Source organism: Podarcis bocagei, assembly GCF_964188305.1.
Source record: "Podarcis bocagei genome assembly, chromosome: 6".
NCBI classification, from domain to species: Eukaryota; Metazoa; Chordata; class Lepidosauria; order Squamata; family Lacertidae; genus Podarcis; species Podarcis bocagei.
The window spans coordinates 59,495,998-59,514,472 of NC_138130.1; the positions used below are offsets into that span (position 1 = coordinate 59,495,998).

Below are 18,475 nucleotides of genomic sequence, written 5' to 3' on the forward strand. Positions count from 1 at the left end.
AGAGTTTGGGACCCCCCAGAGTAGATTCATGGTTGAGGCCTGCAGGAAGGGGAGAAAAAGAAACTTAATTGGAATCGACTGATGTGATGTTTATTATCTACTGATGTACATGAACATGGCACTATGTGGCTGTTTTCTATCATTAAAGTAGCCACCATGGGCTTGTAGGGAGGGAGTTGATGCTATGGTCTGGACAAAAGCACCCCTATATCCTGAAAGATGCTATTTAGCACAGAATGAAAACTGCCATTGGCATCAATATCTGAATGCCTTCCAATGCCAAATAGTGGTGATGTTTAGTAGTGTGTCCTAGTTTAAGGCAGGGATAGGAAATCTCATGTCCAGGAATCAAATGCAGCCCGCCAGGTCTCCCTATCTATCCCACAGAATTCTCCCCATGCCACACCTCTCCCTGGTGCTGCATCTTCCTTGAGTGTTTTTACACTTTTTCTTCATTTAATCCAGATTTACCCTTTCTGTGGAAAATTTGATTTAAATAAAACTCTGTTCTCAGTCTTTCTCTCTCTCTCTCTCTCCACCCACAGAACCTTCCAGAGCTTTTTTTTTTTTTAACAGAGCTATACCTTGCTCGAAAGTTCATAAATTTGCATATAGGCACTGACTGAAATATTTTGTCATAATTGCCTGTCATCCTTCCCCCTCTAGATAGCTGAAACATTTTATGTCATCCTTTTCTATCTAGGTGGATGATATATTTCAGTCAAGTGAACTTCAAAATGACTACAAGGACTGTAAAATATTGCAATTCAGGTGAGGTGTGTTTTTTTCCCCCAAAAAGAGAGGGGGGATTGCAGTTTTATGTACATTAAATACTGCTAAAATCATACAGATTGAAATATATGCAAATGTGCAGGAATGGAGGCTAAATTATTTTGATAATAATACAGCATATTATATTCCTCTTCATGCTTCTCTTTAGCCACTAAAGACAATGTGGTATTAAACGTTTGAGGTGGGGTAGCAGAAACAAGCATCCTAGCTCCACCCTGCCTCATTTTTGTAACTCTCAACTTGTGGAAGTTCTTGTGTGAAGCAAGCAGTCTCCTGTATAATAACACTTCCAGCAAGGCCTAGGGAACTGTGCTGCCATAGAACGTCTGTTGCTTATTTCATCTGAGAGTTTCTTTGATTTTTCCGAGATTTTTGTTACTTCGTGCATTTCCTCATAGCGTATCTGACTGCCATTCTAATCAGTTCTCCAGAAGATCTGTCAAGAAATAAGACACATTTTCCCTTTGCTAAATACAGCAGCTGGCTGGTGCCTTTGACAATGTTAATGAAGCACAGAATCACCATTCCCAAGTTTAATAACATTTGCTGTCAAGTTATATTCAAATTAAGTAAAACCAGAACCTTTTGGCTTACAATCTGAGAAATAAAATGAAACCAAATACAACATAAATGTTTTTAATAACCAAAGCACTATCAATTAAGATCTTTTGAACATCTAACCCCACTGTGATTCAGATTGTCGATGAAGCTTTAGGCTGCACGAACACCTCCACATATCGATTACATTTGATAAAGTGCCAACATGTATACTCAAGCATACACAGACAATGGTTGCTCAACTCAACACTGAAAAATGATCCCTAATCAGCACTTCCTGAATGTTGATGAATCACTCTCCCCTTGACCTATAAGCCTTGGCTTTCTCTGGGATGTGGGGTTCAGTTTACCCACCCACTGTTTTCTTTTTCTCTGCCCCTCTGCCAAGGGTACCAGGACATGCTGGATAAAATGTAAAAATATTGGCTTGAATCCTATGAAGCACCAAGTAACCTTCCCAATAGCGCAAGGGTTTCTGCTTATGCAATGGGACTTCCGCCCGCCCACCCCTTCCCCCTGCCCACACATCTCTAAATCTGTTCTGGGATTTCCTCCAACCCTCTAGAGTAGCTTTGGAGAAGGTGCAGGGTACCTGATGGAGGAGGAGAGTTGGGAAAGTCCTGTTGTTCAGGCAAAAATCCTTGCACTCACAGGATAGCTACTATGTGCTGCATTAGATACAAGCCATAAAGTATTGTGCCTTAGAATCACAGTAAATATACAGTACAAGCAGCAAGCACATCAACACCACAGAGAAGGTGGAATTGGTTAAAACACTGGTTCTCAAACTGTGTGGTGGAGAGGATGGCAATTGTGGTTGGAAGATTCAAGGACAATCAGTATTATATTTTGAGAATGATTCATGTTCTTATGTAGCTGCAGTGTTTTACACTTTCTAGATGTGCCACAATCATATTACCAAGCAGCTGTGTTCTGTGTTATAAATCAAGCACCATTAGCAGTTGTTACTTATCAATGCTGTGTGGCACAAGAAAAAAAAAATATTCTGAAAGTGTGGCCCTGAGAAAAAAGTCAGAGAATCACTGAACTAAAAACATCACTTCACCACCCTGCTCCAAAAGCCTGAGCAAAAATTGTGTATCTTCACCTGCTTATGAAAGCTGGTGCAAGGTGCAACTGGAGAAATCCATTTCACAACTTAGAGGCTACTGCCAAGAAGCCCTACCTATATGCTTCATTTAGTGATGGTTCTGTGAATAGGTCCTCCCCAACCCCACAACCTTACAACTGGGCAGGGCAATAAAGGAGGAAGCACAACTTCAGAATTTCAGGGCCTAAACTTACCAGCATTGCCCTAAATTTTCCTAGACAACATTGTTTGCATGCCAACGAACTTCAATTGTTACTTTGATTCAAAGAGTGTGTCCTTGTGCAGCTTTCCTAAGAAAAGTGTTTGCCCTATCCTTCCGGGCAATCCGATTTCTTATTTCATCCCTGGAAATCAGATGAGTCACAAAGATAGCATCAAAAGCTTTTGTTTACTCAGCATGGCCTAGAGGTTGTTAGAATCATTTAAGAAATTAAAGGGAAGAATCTTTCACTACATTGCCGCAGCCTCTGCTTTGCTCCATGATAGGATTAATCACCTCTTACCCCAAAGCACAGCTGTATCAGTGACAGTCTGCTGGCAGGAATTCTTTGAAATAAGAAAGGTCACTGCTGATTTTTAACCACGAGAAAACTTTCTTCACTTCAGTAAGCATTATTATAGAGTCACACATCATCGCCAGTCCAAATATTGCTACAAGTAGAGACATCTATATTGAGAGTAAAGAAAATGAAGGAAACCAAGCAGAAACTTCCACTGGGTAAACTAATGTTGTCAAAAATCCCAATACTCAGATTAAACGGCAAAGGATGCAAGCCTTTTAGGTCATGTTCACTCTCCCCGCTTATGAAGGGTATATTCTAAAATATGCCACTAGTTTCTTTTAAATTTGTTTAGCCTGATTGAATGCACACCCACTTATTCACCAGATTCATTTACAAGCCTCTTTTCATCTCCCCCCCCTTTTGCTTTCAGAGTCAACACCCATGTATTTTGCAGTTTCTTACAAAGATATTTTTTTCAAGATCTCCTCTCCCTTATTTCAGATCTTGCATTTTCATTATAGCACAATATAAACAAGGATTATATGTAGTTTTGGTGTGGTGACATTTTAAGGGGGAGAGATGACTTTTTTTTACTATCTCCTGATCTGGAGTTTGAAATCTGCACCATTTCTGGCCTGCTGCCTAAACTTCCATGATCCCACTGATCATCAAAGCAGTGAGAAGAACAGTAGACAATAAAATTACAGTAGTACCTCAGGTTAAGAACTTAATTTGTTCTGGAGGTCCATTCTTAACCTGAAACTGTTCTTAGCCTGAGGTACCATTTTAGCTAATGGGGCCTCCCGTTGCTGCCACACCGCTGCCACGCGATTTCTGTTCTCATCCTGAGGTAAATTTCTTAACCCAAGGTACTATTTCTGGATTAGCGGAGTCTGTAACCTGAAGCATCTGTAACCTGAAGTGTCTGTAACCTGAAGCGTCTGTAACCTGAAGCATCTGTAACCCGAGGTACCACTGTATCAAAGTATCAATGAAATAAACAGTTTTCATATATTAAAAAAATAAATGTATGTATTACAATTTAATTTATCTAAACAAATTTTTTTTTTGCAGACTTTAATTTTGTTTTGTTGTTGATCTTTGGCAGAAATGGCAGCGTTATTGTACTATTCAACCTTTCCTTTATACAATGGGTGCCTGGTATAACAATAAAGAATGAACTTGCATTGGGCATTGAAAGAAATAAAAGTGATCTTCTGCAGACTCTCAGCATTGATGTGAACAGCATAGAAATAACAGGTAATCATTATTTCCTTTTGAAACATTGCATTGTGCTATTATTTCAACTACCATCCATTGATTCTTGATTCAACAGTGGCATCTTCTCCAAAGTACCCCTGCTCCTGCCAAGAAGTCTTTATGTGTCGATAAGAGTCAGCAGCACTCCTCATCCTAAAGTATTTACCTACAACAGCCACAACAAGGCTGACTTAAAACAAAGAAATGACTGAATTTGTGAGGTGCAGTAAGATGAGTAAGAAGTGAAATTCAGGCACTGTGTACATTGAAGATGTGAGAGAGGATGGGAAAGTTTCCAAATGGGGGTGAATATCCACAATATAATGTAATAGGGAAATTTGGTGTCCCAATTTATTTGCTTTCCCACCCCAAATTAACAACCCCAAAATCCATCCCCATAGTGACTGGACTAGAAAACTGTTCAGTATTTGGCATTTGTTTTTTGGGACTCAACATCTGGTATTCTGCCTTCAGTAGTATTTAATAGTTTGAATCTAATAATGTTAAAAAAAAAATAGTACAGGATATTACATATACAATATCAATTGTGGACCCACTTGCAGAACCCCCAACTTCGAAGGGTGAAGCGAATATCAGTGGTGTGATGGAACAAGCTTGACAACAGTCTAGAATTAAAAATTGGCCACAACTTTATTGATTACAGATATAGGTTAGGTTTTGACTCAGGCATTGGGGGTATATCTATTATCAGCCACCTGATGGGAGGGATGAAGCTTAAGCACAGTCGTGCCTGGGATTTGGACCATGACAAGATTCAGGCCCACTGATGGGGCCCATCATTGACTGCTGCTGGAAGCTCTATGGCCCATTTGCCCCACACGTGGCTTCTGGGCAGAGACTTGCACTAAGTCCCCTCTAATGGGGTGCCCTGAAATTACACCTGCTTTGCATTGGGGTGACTGAGATGAGTGAAATGCATGCATCATGCCTTTAAGTCTTGGCAGGCTATCCCGCCATCCAAAACAGCTAACCAGGGGAGGACTCAGCGGCTAGCTGCACCAAAAGGAATTTCACCCCCCAGGCATGGGGAGAGCCTGCAACAGGCTGCAAGTGCTGCCCACCCCTCAGCAGCCATTCTAAGTTTGGCACATAGTAAAACTATCATTTGAAAATAGCTTGCACTTGAGAGGTTATATTCTGTGTAAATATTTCATATGTAGTGTGTTTTAGATTCAGAAATTGAAGTCTAAACTGGAATTCATTGTTATGGAAACCACTAATTGAAAATGCAGCTGTTCGTTGCACAGTCATCTAATTAGCATCAGCCTTACTGGCTAGACCTTCTGTTTTAGTTGGTAGGGGTGAATCAGGGTAAAATCAGGGCAAATTCTCACATTCCCAAGTTGGGCCGTGCAATTAACAAGGCATGTTAAATTGGAGCAGGGAGTCTCCAACCCAACTCTTTCTCCTTGTTCTTTTCCAAAAAAATAATGGCACTTTATTTTTTTTGTTGTTTTTCCTTTCCTTTTCTGAAATAATATTCAGTTTTGTTTTGGCTTTGCAGATTCAGGAATGTTTAGCACAAACAGTCCATTGACAACATCAGGTTAGTAAATACAAGTACAAATCATATAGCATTTTCCGAGAAATGAAACCAAGCTGATTGGACAAACAACCAGAGCTTGAGAGGAGGTAAGATGCAGAAAAAAAGGAATTGGGTAGAGAGGTGGGGGATCTCTCATTTTGAAATCACAGCAAAGCTCTAGTAACAGTACTTTAGGGTAGGGGTATTGAAATAAAGAAACATAGTCCTTTATGAGAGTGGTCATTCTCTTCCAGTTTTAGCTGTGAGACTAGTGTGTAAGTGGCTGAATTGGACTGTTGGAGTGATTTTCTTATTTCCTACTTGTTATTTTTTCCTAATGGATGGTTAGGGGGAAAAATTCTCTCTCTCTCATGTACTATATTTGCATTAGTCCATCATCACACTCTTTTCATTGGCTGTTTCCCAAGGCTCTAAAGACGGGACATAGAAAGGAGGAAGGGGCAGGAAGGAAAAGGCATGCTCATGTCTGTAATAAATGACTTTGAGTGGTTAAGGGAAGGTATTGCTGAGGCAAGGAAGGGGAGAAGAGTTTCTCTCTGTGTGCTGTGTGAAAGTTTCTCCACTGAGAGGGGGAAAATAGTAGTTTTAAACAATGAAAGAAATTTGAGTAAAGCAAAGGTAAAGAGACACTGAGGGAAATGGAGATTTTAAACAATGACTGAGGTTTGAATAAAGCAGGGATAGATAGACACTGAGGAAATAGTTTATAAAACAACATCATTCAGTTTTAACAAGAATAAATAGCAGAGATGGGTCCAACACAGAAGCTAACACCAAAAAGCAAGCCAATGAAAACATAAACATAATTTCAATTCATTTAGTTAATATGTTCTAAAGGTTATATCAGCCTAATTAAAAGGAAAATCTGTGAAAAATAAATGATGATCTCCAATGGCTAAACAATATACTCCCACACTTTCCAATATCATTCTGATATGTATTATTATTATTATTATTATTATTATTATTATTATTATTATTATTATTCTCCAGCCACTCTGGGCAACTCCCAACAAATTCTTAAATACACAACGAAGCATAAAACATAAAAACTTCCATATACAGGGCTGCATTCAGATGCCTTCTAAAAGTTAAATAGTTGTTTATTTCCTTGACATCTGATGAGAGGGCGTTCCACAGGGTAAATTCCACTACTGAGAAGGTCCTCTGCCTGGTTCAACATCAGGTTAGTAAATACAAAGCATATAATCTAATATTAAAAGAAATCTAGACAAAGTCATTGATGAAGTGCAACAACCAAAATAATATACTGCTCACATCATTTTCTACATTTTTGCATAAGGCTACAATACTGTGCTCATTTACTTAGGAGTAAGTCTCATTGAACTCAGTGGGGATTACCGCTGAGTAGACATGCATAGGATTGCACTATCAAGCTTATAATATGAATCGAAGGAACATTTGCTTTATAAATAATTTTCTGCCTCCCCCCCATTTTCTTTGTTTTTTGGTTTGAAGACTTCAGAACATTTGGTACAAGTCCTTTGACAACACCAGGTTAGTAGAGAGAAAATGGCAAGATATAGTGTTTTTTGTATCAAAGATTCCAGGTATTTTTGTAATCAAGTAAATCATGTCCTTTTCCACACACAAGATCCACACTGAGCCTGTGCAGATAAGGCTTTAAAAGGTTGTGTTCAAATTATGAGCAGCACTTTCTGCCACATTACACTAATATACATCTATTTCAGTAGCCGGTGTCTGTGCCAATTAGTGGATATTAGGAACAAGTAAGGAACATTTGTGCTTTAAAAGGTTGATGATTGGATATGCTTGTTATTCTGACTTGGAAAGAAAATCAGTAATGGAAGAAAGCACATTTTCTTTCCCCAGTAGATGGCGTTGTGGTTTAGTTTTCTGAAGTTTGATTCCAAAAGGACTTAAACTTGTCCTTTATAAGCACAGTTTCTAACGTCAATAAAACTCAAGCTCTTTGAGTTTTTGCAGACTACTACGGGTGGCGTTGTTTTGCAGACAATGCGGGTGGCGCTGTGGGTAAAACCTCAGCGCCTAGGACTTGCCGATCGCATGGTCGGCGGTTCGAATCCCTACGGCGGGGTGCGCCCCCGTCGTTCGGTTCGAAAGCAGCCCCGGGTGCAAGTAGATAAATAGGGACCGCTTACCAGCGGGAAGGTAAACGGCATTCCGTGTGCTGCGCTGGCTCGCCAGATGCAGCTTGTCACGCTGGCCACGTGACCCGGAAGTGTCTGCGGACAGCGCTGGCTCCCGGCCTATAGAGTGAGATAAGCGCACAACCCTAGAGTCTGGCAAGACTGGCCCGTACGGGCAGGGGTACCTTTACCTTTACCTTTTTACTGATTATTTTCACAGGATTTATTATGCCTTTACTTGAAGTATCTCAGAACTTATAATCAGTCTCTGTCACTGGTAATATTGGGCTCACAGAATAGTATGAAGGCACAAAGTTCTCTTAAGTGGATGGAGGGCTTGTAACTCAGGGGTAAAACTGATGCAGTCCTAGGTTCAATCCTTCACAGCTAAACATTTTAACCTCCTGATTACTGCAGAACCAAACTGTTGTTAAAGGGCCAGTTAGCAATCTTATTGGAAAGTCTAGAGTAGCACTTCTGGGAGAAGAATGCATGTCTGCCTTTTGCTCCAGGTTTGTACACTGTAAAGTTTGCACTGGAAGTATAGAGAGCACTGTCAATACTGTATTTTGGATTGGGCATCCCAGACCACCCTTGCTATATTTATTTACTTATTTTAAAGCTTGATATGCAACTTAATATTTCAAAAATCTCTAATTGGTGCACAATCTAAACAACAAACTGTGTATGATCAAAGCAACATTCTGAATAATGCCGTCTTCCTTTTAAAAACTTATTTTAGTGAAATGCTTACCTCTTAATGAGCTTTGTGCTGATGGTGTAAGCTGCATAAGAAGAGAATCATTTTGTGATGGAATACCAAACTGCCCAGATGGTTCTGATGAAAATGAAAAAACATGTGGTAAGATTTTGAGTTCCTTCAATTAACCTCTGACCCTTTACAGAATCTCTCAACATCATGCAGTGTTGTGTGGAAGGTAATACAATATGTGGAAGGTAATAGAATATTATTTCTTTAACCCATCAGGGGAAAGAAATTCTTGCAACTTGAGTTACCAGTTTTTAAAATAAAAGAATAACGGGAAAATTTGGAAAAGATGATATATAGGTGGTACATCACTCCGGCAAAACTAGGGAAAATGTATAAAACAGGAAATAAGGTTTGCTGGAAGTGTAAAATCAAAGAGGGCAATTTTTTCCATATGTGGTGGACATGCGAAGAAATGAAGAAATATTGGGAACTTATTTATAATGAGCTAAAAAAAATATTTAAATATACTTTTCCCAAAAGACCAGAGGCCTTCCTAATAGGAATAATTGGGGACGAAATCAAAAAAGAAGATAAGACATTATTCCAGTATGCTACAGTTGCCGCTAGAATATTAATTGCCCAAAATTGGAAAAGTCCAAATACCCCAGCGATGAGAGATTGGCAAACAAAATTATTTGAATTTGTTGAATTAGCAAAAATGACACAAAAAATCAGAAACCAAAAAAAAATACAAAGTTTATTAGCGACTGGAACAAATTTATGATATACATTGAAGGGAATTATAGAAACTTAAAAACTATAGCAGGTTTGACATAGATCTTACGATGTGTAAACCATTAACAATTATCGGCTGCAGGAGAAAGAAATTACTTATACTAAGAAGCCTGAAATCGGGAGGGATGGAGGTCAATAGGTGTGTAGAGGAATGATTTAAGCATGTAAAGACATAAAGATTTAAGTGTGAAGACAAAGAACTGTAATGGAAATTGATGTTATGTTTATATCTGGTTTGTAATTGTTGATTTACAGGAAGTGCCTTAAGGAAGTATTCTAGTTACATGCGATCAAATATTATTCCCCAGTTCCAATATCATGTTTCTCTGTGGGTGCTTATGTTCAATATTTATATTTGTTTTGTTCTTTCAAATTTTAGGTTTCTGCTGTTGACAATATAGCAAGAGCATTGGTGTTAATATTAAGATGTTAAGAAGCTAGCATGTACACAAGCTGCTCATTTGACCCATTTCTTTTCCTGACATTTAAAACAAAACTTCACAAACCATCAAGGGAGCAACTATGAATACAGTCTCTTTCCTAGTATGTCAACAATGTAGATGCAAGATTAATATATCACAGCCTCAAGTGTAGGAACATTGAAAGATGTTAAGCCAATACACAAGGATATTTTTTTTTTTGTATTTCCTACCTATAGAATTCAGCTTTCAGCTTAGTGGGACTCTGTGAAAAATCCATATGCATAGAATTGAAAAATTAAGCTTAGCTCTCTATCCCTGTGGTATGCTTAGCATGTATGCAGTTCAGTGATAAACCTCTGAGCTTTCTAGTTCAATAAACCCAATAGCTCTGAGCCAGAGTGAGCTACTGCCAGTCGGAGACATTATTGGACTATTGCTATTACTCAGTGTACAAAAGCTTTTGATGTCTTCTTTTTATTTGTTGAAATGATGCATCACAATACATATACAGTATGTCCTATCTTATGCGGGGATTTGGTTCAAAGGGTTCTGCTTATACATGAAAATTAAAGGTAAAGGTAAAGGTACCCCTGCCCGTACGGGCCAGTCTTGCCAGACTCTAGGGTTGTGCGCTCATCTCACTCTATAGGCCGGGAGCCAGCGCTGTCCGCAGACACTTCCGGGTCACGTGGCCAGCGTGACAAGCTGCATCTGGCGAGCCAGCACAGCACACGGAATGCCGTTTACCTTCCCGCTGGTAAGCGGTCCCTATTTATCTACTTGCACCCGAAAGTGCTTTCGAACTGCTAGGTTGGCAGGCGCTAGGACCGAACGACGGGAGCGCACCCCGCCGCGGGGATTCGAACCGCCGACCTTTCGATTGGCAAGTCCTAGACACTGAGGCTTTAACCCACAGCGCCACCCACATCCCTCATACATGAAAATTACCTATAATCAAACACTTGGAGCCACCCTGCAGCTAGAGGGTGAGGGGGGTGGGGAGAGAGAGAATCCTCAGTACTGCCAAATCCTGTGTGCTGAGTGGGCCCTGCCCTGCAAGCAAGACAGAAAGTTTAAAAGTTGGGGGGGGTTGGGGGGACATTTGGTCCACTTGGGGATACCTGGTGCATAAGGAGCATTTAAGCTCTCTGCCCATTCAACATGCTGGATCTGGAAGGCAAGAGATGCTTTCAGAAGATCTCATGGGAGCTCAAATGACCCAGCGAGAGTTTTCAAGGACATATTGCAAGCTGAATGGGCTTGGGTGCCTTGCAAACCAGGCAAATAGCTTAAAAGCTATTTTTGTGCCTGGCCTGCTTGGTTTAACTGGCATGAATAGAGCTTTTAAAGCCTTGTTGGCCAGGCAAGGCCATCTCAGCACACTGGCTCTGGAAGCCTAATAATGTTCACATACTGGAACTCAGATTGCCCCTCAAGATCTCACAAGAGCATCCTAGAAGTGGGAGTCAGAGCGGGCCTTGTCCCCTAAGCTGGGTTTCCCAATGTGAAAATAGCTTTTAAGGTCATTCTGCAGCAGGTAACCCCAAGAGAATTTCAACCAGCCTGCCTTCAGCCACAGATAGTTGAAATGGCACAAGTTAAATGTGCATAAGATGCTAACATACTACGTAGCCAAAGTGTTTGTTTCAGCTCGTTGTTTCCCTAAATGAACCAGCATGGTGCAACAATTAGAATATTCAATTAGGACCTGGGAGAGCAGGATTAAAAGTCACACTTACCTGTGAAGTCCAGTGGGTGACCTTGTGCCATGCACTATCTCTCAACCTAAACTACTTTGCAGGATTGTTGTGATGATAAAATGAATAGAGAGAAAAATGGGTATATTACCTTTGGCTACATGGAGCAAAGGTGGTATATAAATGTGGTGATGATAATAATAAAAGTAGATAAAACCTGCCCTCCACAAAATTTAGGAGAATAGGTTTCTGTTGGGATAACAGTGTGACATTTTGACCATTATTTTTATGGTCTTATAGTTGGAAGTGAGGAAGAGTTCTGCCAGGCTTTAGTTCTTCTAGCAGAGATAGCAGAAAGACCATCAAGAGGTGAACCAAGCCACTTACACTGTTAGAATGCAAGCCAAGTTTTCCAGGTCTGTGATTTTTTCACTTGGTTCCCATTACCAAAGGGACATTACCTCTTCCATAATAGCTGCCTGCGAAGTTTGGAAAATTTTACAACAGGATTTATAGTCATTTTATAACTACTCTTGTCCACAAAAGAACCTATGTCCAACACCATCCGGTCCCCATTAAAATTCCCTTTAGTGCTACGGAGTTCAGCATATGCTAGAGGTATAAAATCACAGCACAGGAAGGGTGTAATTCTAACAGTTTCTTCCTGATGCTGTCAGAGTTCAGTGAAATCAATTAGCTTCTCAGCTGAAATGCAGACAACAGGTGACATTGCAACCCTCTGTCCCCTAGTTTTAATGATAAAATCGCCGTGAAATGAAGTGACTCCACCATTGTCCCCATTCCTTAATTCAGCTTTAGAAAGTGAGAACCATGTCCTATACAGAAATTCAGGTAGTAATCATAGTAGAAGTAGTCATGGTACTAAAAGATTTTTTTGTTAAAAGAGGACAGAGGTATATGGGAAATCTAAAGTGTGTTTTTGTTTATTAAGTTGTTACTTTATTTAAAAGAAGTGGTGGATTGTATGACTGTAAGGCAGAGATGTCAGCTAAGTCTAAACACAACAAATTTGAACAGCTATATACTGTTTATAGTAATCACCCTCTGCAGGCATTGTTGAACAGTGAATGTAGACACAAAATCAGGGTGGTAAAATGTTGGGGGAGCCCCCATGGATACCAAAGAGTGTCAGCTTCAAATTGTCATCTTCCATGAAGGCTATGAAAACAGTGAGGGGCGAAATGAGTAATGCTAGCACACTCATCCCCAATGCCTTCCCTTGCATGTTTACTGTCACCATTTACTAATGCCTGAAGAGGGCTAATATTGTATCTGAAACTACCTGTCAACAAAATATCTTGGTTAGCATGGATTGGCTGTGAAGACATGGACACCCTTCCTCATTATCCTAAGGACAAATTCAAGAAAATGTGCTTGGATTGCTGTAATGAGTCAGCAAAGAAGCGAAAACAAAATAGGCTCTGAGCATTTGAACTCATTTGGCCAGAGATTGGTCTCCCTTGCGGGAGAAAAGTGACCAGATTTGTATTTCTTCACATTCACAACACAAGGATTTACCTCACGGGCACAAGACTAGCACAAGGATTTTTGCTGTCTGAGGCAAAAGACAAGATGGCACTCTCCCCCATTCTATTAGATTAGTTGAATCTAAGGTGCCATCTGCACTATACATTCAAAGCATTATCAAATGCTTTAAATAGTCATGGCTTTCCCCAAGGAAGCCTGGGAAGTGTAGTTTGTTAAGGGTACTGAGAGCTATTATTTAGGAGACCCCATGCCCCTCACTGAACTACAGAGCTCAGAGTGCTTTGCCAGTCAGTTACCCTTCCCAGGGAACTCTGGGCATTGTGGCACCTTGAACAATATACAGTTTCCAGGGTTCTTTGAGGAAAGCTATGACTGTGTAAAGTGGTATGATACAGCTTTAAATGTATAGTGCAGATGGGGTGATCAACAGTAGTGATGGAATAGCATCTCCTACTGAATTTGAGGATAGAAAGCGAGAGCAGAGCAAGTGGCACAAAAACAGCTCTCTCGAATACCACACCACTTCCCACCATCTGCTGCCTGACGTGACTCTGTGACTGTGGCTAATGGTATGGCTGGCCCTTCATACGAATGAGCTCCATGTCTCTAGTATACCAAGTTCTATCTAACCAGACCTTGCAATGGTGCCAGTGATAGTTAAGGCATATCCAGAAAGGAGACTCTAACTGCAGCAGTGGGTGAATTACTATTGCTGTCTTAGAATAATGGTTGCAGCTGACTTGTGAGGTAATTTTTCATGCTCCAGAAATCAATTCAATGTATGAGGGGGAGCCCTGGAAACAAGAAACCTAGCCCCTTCAAGACAGTAAAAATAAAATGAGGAATACCAAATCTATATTCTGTCTGCTAATATAACCAAATTTATCTCAAACTGTGAAGCTTTGCCTCTTCCCATAATGTGTTACTGAGACAATATAGTTGGAAAACAAAGTACAATTGTTCTTTATAATCAAGGACTGGAGCAATCTCTTTCTGAATTTCTTGAAAAGATAATTATTATTTATTTACAGCTACATCCTGTGATGGAAAATTTATTTTGACTGGCTCCACTGGATCTTTCCACTCTATTCATTATCCAGAGCCTTATATTTCAAACCTTGCTTGCCGATGGATTATACAGTAAGTCACTTGACAACATTCTATCAACTAGACTGTATTTGCAGATAAAATGCAAACACTTTTTTCTCAACCATGTTTTTTATACACTCCAGTTAATGTGGGGCATAATATGCACCAATAAGTTATTTACATACATACGGTATATAATTTTATTTGGATGCCACCTTTCCATAGTACAAACCATGCTCAAGGCGACTTGCAACATAAAAAAAATAACTACAACATAAAAGTAGTCATAAACAATAAATAAAACATTAGGAAATATTCCCTCTCTGCTTTCACCTGGGGGCCTTTCTTCCCTCTGCATCTCTCACCCTGGAATATCTTCACTTCCCTGTCTTTTATTATTTTTTATTATTTATTGAATTTTTATACCAACCTATACCCGGAGGACTCTTTCACTCGGGATCATTCCGCCACCTATCTGCAAACTTCATGGGGGTGCAATTCTTGGCCCCCAATGGCATCACAGCAGGGGAAACCCCAGAGGGGCCATTTTCTGTGTTGTCTCCTCAAGGTGATTCCCAGAATCCACAGTGGCAACATATCTGGCCTCCAAGCGACGGTTGCAGTGCACTCCTTGGAGGCCAGATTTGCTTCTTCCTCAGCAGCCCTGCACCTGTAGTGAATAGGTGGATAGGAGGTGCTGCTGGTCTCCTCCCAACCGTGTTCCCAATGTAGACCACAACACACATGTACGCACTCACTCTCCCTGGTTCCTGGTGTAAATCTTCACTCACACCTTCTTCTCTGGCAGGAAGGTATCTTGTGGTTCACCTCAGGCATAGGCGCCGACTCCATGGGGCTTGAGGGGGCCCGAGCCCCCTCAAAAATTCATTTTGGGGGGCATCGCCCCCCCAATAATCTCCGGCGCCCCTCCAGCAGAGCGCCATCGCCGCCCCTCCCCCAGCCCAAAATGCACAGGGTCGGGCTGCATGCCTCCTGCCCTCCCTCCCGAGCAAAAGCTCCACCCAATTTCCTTCGGAGCTGATTAATAGGCGCAGCACGCTCTCCCCTATTCGCTCACGAGGAGGCGGTGCCACTTTATTTGCATATTCATGAGCTTATTTATTATTCATGAGCTTTCCCGGGCCCCCCCAATATTTTTTATAAGTCCGCGTCCCTGACCTCAGGTGTCAAAATGTCTTGGGCTGGCCCTGGTCTTGATACATAACCTCAGGGTGGGTTTCATCCAGTTTTCCTGCTTCTATGCATCAGTCAGTTAACATTGTCACATGCAACAAATTACTTCCTTTCCTTTCCTTAATAACCTAACTATCAACTATTGTCACCATCAGAGACTACTGACACATCTCTAGGAGCACCTCATAGGTCAGGGGGTGGGGAGGCTTACTGATGAACATAGATCTCCAAAGTACAGCTATTGCTTGTCTTGTTTGCAGAGAAGGAATATGTCCCCCCCCCCAATATAGGGCCAATATTGGCTGATGGATGAGAGCCCTTTAGCTCTCAATCTCCCAGCTAAATACCTGAGCGGTGGGGAAAATAAGCACAAGCTCAGGATATAGGATGAAATATCCTAGGTGTTTTCTTCCCCTTCCACCCCAGTCCTCTTCTCCAGCCAAACTGGAGGGGTATACAGTATTTTGAAGGAGCTGAGTGGCATGTGGGATATTTGTGGAAGGATTCAACAAGTTACTCAGACACTTCCTGTCCTTGAATGATGGTATAAACATGTTGAACTCCTGCACGTGCTGTTGTCAGTGATTCAAAAGTAAATTAGTAGCAGGACAAAGATGATCTGTTAGGGTTTTGTTTTGCTTTTTTGCTTTCTTCTGACTTAAGCTTTTATGAAGATTTTCCATTTCCTCATCCAATTTTGTGCTTCTTTCCTGAACAGAAATATATAATATTGTTATTCTTTTTAATAAATGTAGAAAAATAACTTGCTTGTTGTCAAATTACCCTATCATATTAAATTAGCCAAATATGCCTTGCTGAGTTACTTTTCCCAGCATTTTCCTTGAGCTTTTTTATTGTCAGATATAATTTTCTATGCTTCTTCTACCTACACAAGTGCTAACAAAAGAATAAATAGAAAGGATTACAGATTGCATTAAAAATGTGCTCTACTACACTTTCCAAATTGATTCTGACAAGCATGTTGAAATGGTTGTGGTCAAATACTTCAATTCCTTTTGGGAACTGCAACCAGGGGAAAAAAGGTAATTTAGTAAATTCAAAACAGTTTGCCAGTTTGAAGTTTGTATTCACATCCTGAATATTCCAGATTTTCTAGTTTCTAAAAGGAATTAAAAGGAGGAGGACATGACAATGGAAATGAGGACTGTTTCTGAGATTATGCTACTGTTTATTTAAAAAAATTACTATGCATTGTTTCCAGCACTGTTGTTCTGTTCATGCTACAGAGTTCCACTTGCATAACTGAATTTTCCCCTACGGCCCTCATACACCCCCAAAATCTGCTCCAGAAGATTGGGATACAGGACATCCTGGAGCAGATTTGTATCATTTTCTGAACATGCATGTCTCTAAAATAAAGGGGTTTGTGTGTATAGTTCCATTTCATGTTACATAATTAATGGATGTAGTGCAAGTTCCTAGGTATAATGATAAAATGTATCCTGTTTTAAAAACTCTGCGTACATTGTATATATACTTTGTATAAATCAGCTCCACCCAGGATGCAATAAATTTGCAATCTTCTCCCATTTTACAGGATACATTGTCAGCATATGTAGCACACTTTCTAACGTGGTAATGTGTGAGGTGGCCATAGTATTACCAGATATCTTAAATTCATTGCCTTAAATTCCAAGTTGACAAAATATAATCTAAACAATACTCTCCAACAAATAATTTTAAAATTGTCATGAACTTTCAGAGCAGATAGTGCACAATTAATGCTTATATTTATTTGTTATACAAATCAGCAACTTATACTTAGATTTGCACAAACTTGGGGGGGGGGCAGAGAATGTTTAGTTAAACAGGATTCAGATTCAGACTGCAATCCTAAATTAGGTGGCTCACAGAATTCGTTAGGACTTGCTTCAAAATGAGTCTGTTTAGAATGGGATGTCAACCACTTGTCTGCCATGCTACAGAGGCCCAGCTGGCCTCAATGAGAAGTTGAGCATTCAGTCTCCAGCCCCATGTTTTGAAACACTCTTCCAACAGAGATTCAGCAGACACTGACTTTCAAACAAGTTGAATATTGTTTTATCCCACCAGGCCTATGTGGTTGTTTAACATTTTCTTGAGTAGCCACTAGCCAGTCATTTCAATCATCATTTTGCACTGTTTTAAATGGTTTTTTTAATGTGCTCATATTGCTGTACAACACTCTGGTATTTTATGATTGGGCAGTATATAAATACTTTCCTAAATATAAATAAATGAAGTGTGTAATTTTCAAAATATAACTATCCCTGAATTGCTTCTCTTGGATACAATTCAAGGAGCACCTTTATAGGCTCCTTTGGGAGGAAAGGTGGGGTGGAAAGCAATAAAGCAAGTAAATAAAATGTGCAAGCAACTATTTGAACATCTGGATGGAGCTCCAATGCTCTTTACATGAGCAGCATATTTCCAGCACTTAGCTTGCAAAGCAAAGCAAAATTGCTGCTGGCTGGGTGGAGGGGATTTGATTCAATATATGTCCTCACATTTCTGTGTATTCTGTCTACTGCATTCAGCAACCACGCAGCTATTAACAGAATATTTTGCCCCTTTTAGTGTAAATCAAGAACTGTCTATTAAGCTGAATTTCAGTGCTTTTGATACACAACAGTATGCAGACACTCTAAGTATTTATGAAGGTGTAGGCCCAGGGAAGATTTTAAGAGGTAAGACACCTTTTTAATACTGTTTTAAATCTGTGATACTTACAGCAACCAGGCATCCTTTTCTTTTTACAATGCAATGTTTTATAATCCCATGTGGTGAGAATGATGCTCTTCATCCAGAGTTTTGTGTTTCAAGATAAGCAGGGATTTTTTTTCATGAACAGGCTTCTCCATTCACCTGAATGGAGGAAATAGCACCTTGTGTACATTCCTTTCAACAATTTCATTGTGGCAATTGCAAATGTGCTAGTCAGTTCAATAGGCTTTTAGTTGATCACAGCTTTGTTATGTGTCCCATTTGCATTTTCCAAAAGTTCTAAGAGAAGTAAGAATTGCTATTATAATAAATGCAATGTCCAACTTATACTTTTCCTGCGGATGAAAGCACAACACTTATTGCAGGATCTCTGCTTAAAAGCATTCCAGATTGCACTTCTAACCACATGC

The 18,475-nt window shown here is 40.1% G+C and overlaps 1 protein-coding gene across 2 annotated transcripts in view; it reads left to right on the plus strand.

Annotated features, from left to right (window-relative positions):
* Window positions 1-18,475, plus strand: part of TMPRSS15 (transmembrane serine protease 15) — a 53,090-nt gene that overhangs the window by 2,719 nt on the left and 31,896 nt on the right. For both annotated transcript variants that reach the window (XM_081199623.1, XM_081199622.1), the window contains exons 3-9: window positions 704-771; window positions 4,073-4,224; window positions 5,750-5,791; window positions 7,271-7,309; window positions 8,666-8,785; window positions 14,090-14,198; window positions 17,919-18,028. In XM_081199623.1, coding sequence (XP_081055749.1) covers window positions 704-771; window positions 4,073-4,224; window positions 5,750-5,791; window positions 7,271-7,309; window positions 8,666-8,785; window positions 14,090-14,198; window positions 17,919-18,028 — 640 coding nt within the window. The remainder of the gene's footprint in view (window positions 1-703; window positions 772-4,072; window positions 4,225-5,749; window positions 5,792-7,270; window positions 7,310-8,665; window positions 8,786-14,089; window positions 14,199-17,918; window positions 18,029-18,475) is intronic.